At 61.3% G+C, this 9,227-nt stretch overlaps 1 protein-coding gene across 5 annotated transcripts; it reads right to left on the bottom strand.

The window, feature by feature from the left end:
- Positions 1 to 282: 282 nt before the first annotated feature.
- Positions 283 to 7,721, bottom strand: LOC116587090 (GTPase HRas-like). 5 transcript variants are annotated; one of them, XM_032337799.1, is made up of 4 exons: positions 7,568 to 7,721; positions 6,886 to 7,130; positions 5,204 to 5,603; positions 283 to 4,795 (listed from the first exon to the last, which is right to left on the bottom strand). In XM_032337799.1, the coding sequence occupies exon 4, from the start codon at positions 3,104 to 3,106 to the stop codon at positions 2,078 to 2,080; it is 1,029 nt and encodes a 342-aa protein (XP_032193690.1). In that variant the 5' UTR covers positions 3,107 to 4,795; positions 5,204 to 5,603; positions 6,886 to 7,130; positions 7,568 to 7,721; the 3' UTR covers positions 283 to 2,077. The 5 variants fall into 5 exon arrangements, with proteins under 5 accessions (XP_032193690.1, XP_032193689.1, XP_032193691.1 ...); XM_032337798.1 differs by lacking the exon at positions 6,886 to 7,130 and having other exon boundaries at positions 5,204 to 5,371; positions 5,437 to 5,603; XM_032337800.1 differs by lacking the exon at positions 6,886 to 7,130 and having other exon boundaries at positions 5,204 to 5,313; positions 5,437 to 5,603.
- Positions 7,722 to 9,227: the final 1,506 nt, after the last annotated feature.

Here is a 9,227-nt window from a genome sequence, read left to right as displayed (position 1 = left end):
ACGCAAGGACGGGGCTCTGGATTGTAGGACTGAGGCCAGGACAGGGTGCAGACCTCAGCGCCCCCGTCCCTGAGCTCTGGAGCTGCCTGGTGCTCTAGTGGGTATCACCGTTGCCCTAAAACTCAGGTCTGGGTCCTAAAGAGACCGAACTAGGAATCAGAACCGGGCGGGCAGGACGGTTCCGCAGACCCTGACCTCCACCCCGTTGAGGTGGTCTCATTCCATGGGAACGTGCCACCTCTTGCAGGAGGCGACTGAAAGGACAGCAGTCCGATAGTGGGGGTCCGAGGAGGAGGCTTTTTGGGAGCTAACTCAGTGGGTGTCACTGGAGAGACAAGCCGTGCAGGGTAGGGAGTCGGCAGGGCGGCTGTACAGGACTGGGAGCTCAGGACGCCCTCCCCGCAGGGCGGCTCCAGCAGCGGGGCAGGCCAGAAACTCCACCAGGCCGCCTCCCCACTAGCAAAGGGCATTGCCTCCCCAGGGAGCTTTCAGGGCTCTGTAGCCACGGTCACTGGCTCTACCATTGGCAGACCATTCTCAGATTCCCACGGGTCCTTCAGCCTCCTATCTGGCTGCCGGCTTGCCCCCCAGACCCCCCCGCCAGCCCACGGCCGGCCAAAGTCAGGTAGCAGCATCTGCCACTCGCATGGGTCCCCAGACTGAATCCCAAGCCCAGGAGTTGGCCCTGCACACCCCCATCACCCTCCCTGTGGGCCGCGTGCCCTGACCCTGGGTGCTGGGAACTCCCTTGCCCCTGCAGCAACCCCTGCAGTAAAGAGTTGTTGGGTGAGACAGGCCTGGTCCTCACCCACCCAGCTGGGTCTCTGCGAGAAGGAGGGTCCTCTGCCCCAGCGGCTGCCCCCCACCCCCCGCCCCATCCAGGCCCGGACAGCAGTCTTGCTGTCTGGGAAGAGCGGGACCAGCCGGGGTTCGGGAGGGCTGTGGGCACACCCTGGAGGCAGGGCATGGAAGAGGAGGCACCTGCCAGGACTCGCTCCCCACCTGGTGGGGGACAAGGCCCTGATTGGCGGGGGGTAGGGTGGGGTGGGGGTGGCGCCTGAGGCCTTCTCAGGCTTCTTCATTCCAGGATTTCCAAAACGGGCACAATTCCAGGCCCATCACGAGCTCATCGTGGCAAAAGAACTAAAACACCTCAAGAAACACCTCGCGAGTAGAAACTCCCCAGAGGCTCCGTCCCCACAGCCCGGGGCAGGCATGGGGGTCCCACAGAACCCTGCGCATGCTGCCCAGAGCCTAGTGTCCTGTTCCGTCTCCTGCTGGGCCCAGGCGAGCGTGTCCACCGAACTCTAGGGCCCGGGCCCAGGGAGGTTTGCGGCCGCTGGGTGGGACCCGAGCACCTCCTGTGCTTCCACCAGGACAAGGAAGAGATGAGGCTTTACACCCCAAATGGTTTCTGCAGTGCTTCCTCGGCTGGGCAAGGCCCCCAGGCAGACCCAGTCCCACCTGCTCCCTGGCCCTGGCCCCCAGGGAGGCCTGAGCTCAGCCTCACCCCCCAGACCAGCCGGCCCCGAACCAGCAGCCCTAAGGCCGAGGTTCATGGCCCAGAACAACCCTGGAGAACCCAAGAGGACCCCTGAGGAGGTGCCAGGGGACCAGCTGTGTCCTTTTTAGCTCCCCAAGGAAGGCCAGGGGAGCCTGCAGAGCGGACAGGCCCTCAGCCCATTCTGCGGCCAGCCTCGAGCCTCTCGGGACGTGTGGCCCCCGAGGGTGGGGCAGAGTCTGTGGCCTCCCAGGTTTGCATGTCCTGCTGGCCAGGCCCTTCCCTGGAGCCGTCCGGAACCCCATCTTCCCCGGGAGGAGGGCACCCACAGGAGGGGTTGCGGGGCCTTCTCCGATGGAGGCAGGGGGTGGCGGGGACTCCCCATGGTCCCGCTCTCCCAGACCCCCTTTTCTGTCACCCTGAAGCTGTGGGATGTCCACATGCTAGATGGGGAGTGCAAGCTCACAACCATGGCACACACCATCCTCAAGGTGCACCGCAGTAAGTGAGCCCACGGGAGCCCAGGCGTGCACGAGGGTGGGGTCAGGGGCGTTGGGCCACTGTGCTGAGGAACTTTCAGGCCTTGGTGGAGGGACGGAGGCCAGGCAGGTGGCTTGGGCAGGACTCCCTGCAGAGGAGCAGCGGGCAGGAGGCCTCCCCCTGTCCCGGCTCTGCCTGCCGCGCTCCTGGGCACAGCTGGACCTCAGCAGCTGCCCCTGGGAGGCAGACTGGGGCGGCAGGGTGGGGCCCCGCTGGCTTGGACTCACACACATTGCCCAGAACCCCTCCCGAAGCTGCCTCTGAAAGGTCTTCGGGACTTCCTGCAGGACACGCTAGCCCAGCCCCTGGCCCTGGAGGATGAAGTGTCAGGACACCGTCAGGCCTCCGTGGCTTCGCTCTGAAGGATGAAGTGTGACCTGCCCCACCCCCAGGTAGGCTCAGGGCCCCCACCCCTCCGGATTCTCCCTCCTGGGCAGCACACAGTGGACAACGTCCCAGAGCCTTCCTCGTCATCTCTGTCCCTCTGTACTCCTGGCTCCAACCTCGGGGACCCCAGGCCAGGGCGGGACATCTGCCAGCTCCCTGCAGGGGTTGGGCATCAGTAGCCTGGAGGGTGGTTGTCGGGGCAGGCCAGGGTGGACACGCAGGGAGCCATGAGTATACCCTGCGGGCCCAGCCAGCTGGGGACAGACGCCTGCTGGAGATGCTAACCCAGTCTGCCTCTTTGCAGTGGGCCCCGAAGAGTTCCCAATGCCCCTGGGCCTGGAGCAACGTCCCCAATGCCCAGGCCTCTTTTCGCTTCTCGCGGCGTTGAGATGCTCCCCAGAGTGAAGGGGTGGTACCCCCAGGCCCGGCGCACACCCTGAGCAGCCAGGAGACTCCCACCCCCGGCCAGGCCATGCTCAAGGCCAAGGAGCCACTGCAGGTGGGAAAGTCCACGGAGTCCGAGGCTGCCCACCTGTGGCCGGGAGCCCCGGCGTCAGGTTCTGGCCCAGCTGCCCTCAGCCCAGGACCCCTGACTGGCCCGCCTGCTCCCACAGTGATGGAATCCCCCCCCAACCTCCCAGCGCACCAGGAGAATGCAGGAAGGGGAGTCCCAGACATGAAGCCGAAACACTGGGTCCTTCCCCTTCAGCCCCTGCCTGGGCCACCCCAGCGGTCACACCACAGACCAGGCCCCAGAATGCCCCTGGGAATCCTGGGACAGGGTCTCCCCAGCCCACTACAGATGAAGCTGTAGGGCCCAGGACACCCTTCCTGCCCTTTGGCCTCTGCAGCTCATGACCCTCTCTGGGGAGGGACTGGCACAGCTGAGACACATCTGGGCCAGCGCTGAGCCACCAACCCCAAGGCCCCACACCTTCCCAGGACCCTTGGATTCCACCTATACAGGGAAACTAGATGCTTCCTGGCCTCTGGAGTAGAGCACGATGCTGAGCGTGCGGACCCTGAGGCTCTGGGCAGCCAACACCATGCCCTGCCTTGTCACACTGGCCTTCCTAGAGGACAGCACCCACCTTAGGAGGCACAAGTTCCTAACCCAGAACGATCTCACTGAGTGGTCCCAGGTCCTGGGGGGTCAGAGACGACACAAGTCCCCCTAGGACCAGAAGGAATACTGATGGGACATAGGCCCCATGGCCCTGGCCAGCCCTGGGGTCTGTCCCAAATCTGTTTAAGTTCTCTCAGGGCTCTGTGTGGCCAGCTGGGACCTGGGCATGCCCCATGGATCCACATCTCCGACCTAGGGCAGCACTGGGGACCACATCTCACCCCGGTTAGGGCAGAGCAGGGGCTAGCAGGTGGGCCCCGCCCACTGACCCCCACAGTAGGAGACAGGTGCCACCAGAGGCTGGGTCACCAGCAGTCTCATGGCAGCCATGGGGCAGAGGAAGAGGTCATGCAGACATGCCAGGACCCTGTCCCGGAACCCCAACACTTCCCTCTGACTCGGATCCACTGTCCTCAGCACCCGGCTTTAAGGGGTCACTGCATGGAGTCAGCACACCTCCAAGGTGGGGCACACTAGCTCCCGTGCCCCCTTGGGATTTCAACATTCTCCTGAAGGAAAGGCGGGTCTCCATCCCCAGGAGAAGGCTCCCTCCCTTGGTTCTGAGACCCCGCTGACTGTTGAGAGTTCAATAAAGTGTTGTCGTGTGAGAATGCGAAGCCGGCCTGTTCCCGCAGCGCCACAGCTCTGTGCCAGAAGCACCAGACAGACACCCAGAGAGAAGAGGGTGGCTCTGCCCAGGCCGCCTCACCAGCCCCTGCAGGCATCCCCGAGAGGGGCTTCCAGGCAGACAGACACAAAGCTGAGGGTCCCAAGTGCCTTTCCATCTTGGCCAGACGCCAAGGTCAAGACCATCCAATAACTGACTGGGACTCAGCCTGTGGCCACAGGGCCAGGACGGGGCTAGGAGGAGAGTGACAGCTGGGGTGCTGGGGCCTCAGGTCACCACATCTGTGCAAGCATCCCGGGAGGTCTACCGCCACTCTGTCCAGCCAGTCTACAGTGACTCTGTCCAGGGCGTCTGGGGTGGCCGGGGTCCTTCTTCCTTCCCCTGCTCCTTCCTCTGTCCCCCCTACTTCTGGCATCCAGCACCTCCCTGCCCTTGCCTGTGCTTCTGGGGCACAAGAGGGCCTTTGGGGATGCCAGGATGGCCTGAAAGGGACGTCAGGAGGGTGGGGACTTGCAGCTCATGCAGCCTGGGCCACCGTCCTTGGGTGAGCTCCGTTTTCCCAACCTGTGCCCCTGGCTCTCTCGCACCAGCATCTAGAAGGCGTCCTCACGTCCTAGGAAGAAGGGGCCTCTTCAGAGTAGGAATTGGCCTAGTGGCCTCGCAGGGGGAAGGGGACTAGTGGCCTAGCAGGGGGAAGGGGACTGAGCGACCCAGTCCTTCCCCACCTTCTCTCTACCCCGAATGGGTTCGGCTCATCCGCAGCCCCACGGCGATTCCTATCAGGCAACTCGTTCCTCGGGACCTCCCCCACGGGGCTGGTCCTTGGTCTGGCTCCCAGCTTGAACATCCCCTGTCCCAGTCCTATCTGACCAAGCAACCTTGTCCCCAACAATGCATGAAGGGGACAGGGCCAACAAGGACCACCCTGGCAGCAGGGACTTCTGACTCTCCCTGGAGCTGTGTCAGCCCAGACCCTGGACCCAGCCTCCCTCCTTTGGCCCTGCCATCCAGGGACACTTACAGCACTAGGGACTGCTGGGTCCCAGGGGTCCCAGGGTGTCCCAGAGAGTCCTGGCGCTGGAGCCCGAGCTTTCCCTGGAATCCTTCACTCCCTGCAGTCCCATCTGCTCCCTGCAAGGAAGAAGGTGGGAACTGGTTGTCATGCTGCAGGCACGGGCGTATCCAGGACCTTGACAGAAAAACATGAGGAGAAAGAGGGACAGGGAGACCCCCGAGGGCCAGCCAGCAGCTCACCTGTACTGGAAGTCCTTGAAGGACACGGTGTTGTTGATGGTAAACACACACAGGAGGTCGCCTCCAGTGGGCATGTACTGGTCTCCCGTGGAGCTAGACGCCTCCTGGCCCATGCGTCCAGAGTGTCCAGCAGGCTCGTCTCACCGTCCATAACCACTTGCTCCTTCCTGCCAGAGGACAGGACTTCAGGGGCTCACTCCCACCCTCCTCTCCTGGGAGGGGGAGAAGTGCCCCTCCCAGGCACCTCTCCTGCTCCATCCCCAGGTCCCACAAGGAGGGGACAGCCTCCTACGGAGCACACAGCAGACAAGCCCATGTCAGGATTCACGGCCAGGGGCAGCAGCACCACTCCCGTCCGTGGCGGGGTCACACTCATCCACAAAGTTGGTCCGGATGAGCTGGATGGTCAGGGCATCTCCCCCACACCTCCAGCGCCCACCTTCCTCCGCATAGATCCTGAAGTCCATTCTTGTCTCACATCACTGGGATGCTGGAGAAGGTTCTGGTCAGCCTCCTGGCTGTTGGCCCGTCTCCTGGACTGAGCCTTCCGGGCTTTACCCTCGTGGTTCCTCCCTGTCTCGGTAGCGGTCTAACAGGTGTGTGTATTTTACCTTGACCCGGGGCTTGCCCTGGTTCTCAGCGGGGCGTTGGCCTAAGTGTCTGCTCACCATCTCAGGAGATGGGACCGCCTTCCTCTTTTTGAGATACAGAATGCAACCTGTGCTTGGGATTCTACTCCAAGCCCTCGGGAGGCCCAGAGAGACACATTTCTGAGAAAGAGCTGTGACTCCTGTAATCTGTGCCTTTGGAAGTAACTAACTTAGGTTAGCCACTCACAATGGCCACCAGGTACCCAGACTGGAATGATCTCTTTCCCCACCCTCTTGGGAAGGAGACCAGAAAGGGGAATAAGTTTTCTGTTCAGGACTCAAGGATTTCCTGGAGGATTCATGGCCCTCACGTGTTACAAACATTACACTGATTTACAGTTCCTGGACCAGGCATCTCAGGTCCGCTGTGACCTGGCCTCACTTTCAGGACCAAGAATGTCACAGGGGCCATCCGGGTTCATAGGTACAAGGCGCCCCCCCTCATGCGACAGGTCTCTGACTGTCCCTGGGAAGACCCGGTCCACGGACGCCCCGTGGCTCCTCCGCTATTACTTCGGTGGCCCTCCAGGTCAGCCCCCCTCCCGGACCCAGGTTTTAAAGCACCTGGTCCAGCTACAGAGCTGCCCGCTCTCCACACAGACACAGCTCTGCCTCCCGCCCCGATTCACCTGCACGTACCCTGTGTGGGCTCACCCCGCTTTCCCGTCTCGCTAGTCCCCATATCATCTGGGTCTTCACTCACACCCGGAGAATCAGCACCAAACCCGGGATTCCGGTAAGGACAGACCGTCCAGAGAACCCTAAGGGGACTGGGGAGGCAGGAACACGGCCCGCACACCAAGGAGTCGCACTGAATCCTTGCAGGCTGGAGCTGGTGTGGGGGGCACGCGCCCACCAGGGATCCCCGTTTTCTAAGATGCATGCGGAGATTTCGACAGGTAAAATAGACCCGAGGTCTGGGGTTTGCTGGGACACACTGGCTGCTGGGGACGCGTGTGGTGAGCACAGGACCCGGGGCTACACCTGGCTGACCGCACTTGGGGGTTCGTCATAATATTTGTCTTTACAAACAGAGGAAATTGTCTGAAATAAAATGCAACAACATTCAGAACTGTAGAAAAACACCAAGAGGAGCTGTCCCTTTGACCCATGCGACCCTCATTTGGTCCATGTGTGTCCTTGTCCAGCCGAGTCTGTGCTGCCTGGTCCCCGGCTCCCCTTAGTGTCGCCGAACCACAGCCCTACCCTCTGTCCCCTGCCCTTCATATACTAGCTGCATGACACCTTTTGGAGTTCAGCTCACATAGGGACCCCGGGAGGCTCTCGACCTCAGACCCTCAGGGTGCGGGGAGGGGGCACCTGGCTCGTCCACAGCACTTCTACCATGTGGCAGTATTTTGTTTGCTGCCAACGTCCCCTCCTCTCCTCAGAGAGAACCCACGTTCCCCACACAGAAGCCCAGGGGGGTCCCCAGAGTATTGCCTGTGGACCCCAGCGCCCTGCTTGCCCGGTGACCTCACCCGAAGCCATAGCAATCCCAGAGCACGATGTGGTTGAGAAGGTCTGGTTTCAGTCCATACTGATCTGCTTCATGTCCCCAGAGAAGAGCGGGTCCTGCCCGGTCCTTGCCTGTGGGCAGAATGGGGGAGGTGGAGCCAGCAACTGCAAACGGAATCCTAACTGCCACCAACTGCCCTTCTAAGCAGGAAGTGCTGTTAGCTGCCACATGAGCGTGTCGTGCAGAAACCTCCTTCTGTCCCCTGCCTCTGAAGCTGGGACTGGGCACCTGGGCCCCACGTGCCCGTGCTGTCTGCGTCAGAGACTGTGCTCTGCCGCCCTGGGTGGGGAGGCGACTCGGGATGGTTAGCCCAAGGCCCCTCACCTCCCCCTGCCCCAGGGCCTGTCCCGCAGGACTGAGTACCAGCCTGGGCCCTGAGCTTGACTGCACTAGACAGCAGAAGCGAAGGCAACAGAAGCAAAACTGAACTAGTTTGACTCCCCCAAACGAGAGAGTGTCTGCTCAGCCACTGATGCCATCAACCAAACGGAAAGGAAATCTACTGACTGGGAGCAAATACTTGCAAATCACACATGTGATAAGGTTCATATTCATAAACATATAGAACTCATGTTACACAATAGCAAAAATAAAAACATTAAAAATAGGCAGACGGTCCCAACAGACTTTCTCACAACAAGCCCTACAGGTGGCCAACGGGAACATGAAAAGATGCTCAACATCCCCGGTCGTCAGGGGACGCAGATCTAAGCCACGGGAGTGACCGCCTCACCCCCGTCAGAAGGGCTGGCATCAGAAAGACAAGAAACACCAAGTGTGGGCGAGGATGTGGAGGAAACGGATCCCTGGGGCACAGTTTTTGGGAATGAAAGTTGGTGCAGCCCCTGTGGAGAACAGCGGGGAGTTTCCTTGAAAAATTAAAAATTAGAACAACAACAACAACAACAACACCCTCACCGAACAGAATTACCTTGTGAATCAGCAACTGTGCTTCGGGGAGTTTATCTGAGAAAAGCGAAAAGATAAATGTGAAAAGACGTCCGCCCTCCACCCTTACTCCGCGGGGAACGACCCCCGTGTCTGGCGAGGGAGGAACACACAGAGAGGACGAGTGTGGACACACCCCGGAATATTCCTCAGCCACGAGCACGAGTGAAATCCCGCTGTTGGCAGCGACATGCCTGGGCCTCGGGGGCATCGCGCGAAGTGAAATCAGTGAGACCCAGAAAGACAAACCCGGACGGTTTACGTGGTTCATGTGCTCCAGCGCACACGTGCGCGAGCGCCCGCAGGCACACGGGGCACCCCGTGGTCCTCAGATGCCGGGCAGTCTGACTTCCCGGGTGCCGCCCCGGCGAAACTGTCCCTCACAGGGGAAAGCCACCTGCAAGAAGGTCTCGGGGGGTGGGGGGTGGGGGCGCGGGATGATGGCAGCAAACCGCATCCAGCTGCGCGGTAAACACGCTCAGGACCACCCAGGTGCCCCCTCCCAGCACCCCAGGGTCTGCGACCCGCGGACCGAATGAGGGCCTCACGGATCGAAGGGACAGCACTCTTGGTGTTTTCCTATAGTTCTGAGTGTTGTTGCGTTTTGGACCCTTTCCTCTGTTTGTACAGATAAATAGGTGAGTGAACTCCCTAATGCCGTCCCGGTCCGGCCT

This window comes from Mustela erminea, chromosome 3 (assembly GCF_009829155.1).
Source record: "Mustela erminea isolate mMusErm1 chromosome 3, mMusErm1.Pri, whole genome shotgun sequence".
NCBI classification, from domain to species: Eukaryota; Metazoa; Chordata; class Mammalia; order Carnivora; family Mustelidae; genus Mustela; species Mustela erminea.
The sequence above is the reverse complement of the archived record's forward strand: the minus strand, read 5'-3'. Positions and strand labels throughout refer to the sequence as shown.

Excerpts from the sequence above, each read along its gene's own strand:
- LOC116587090 (XM_032337799.1), bottom strand. The coding sequence starts at position 3,106 with ATGTCTGGGACTCCCCTTCCTGCATTCTCCTGGTGCGCTGGGAGGTTG.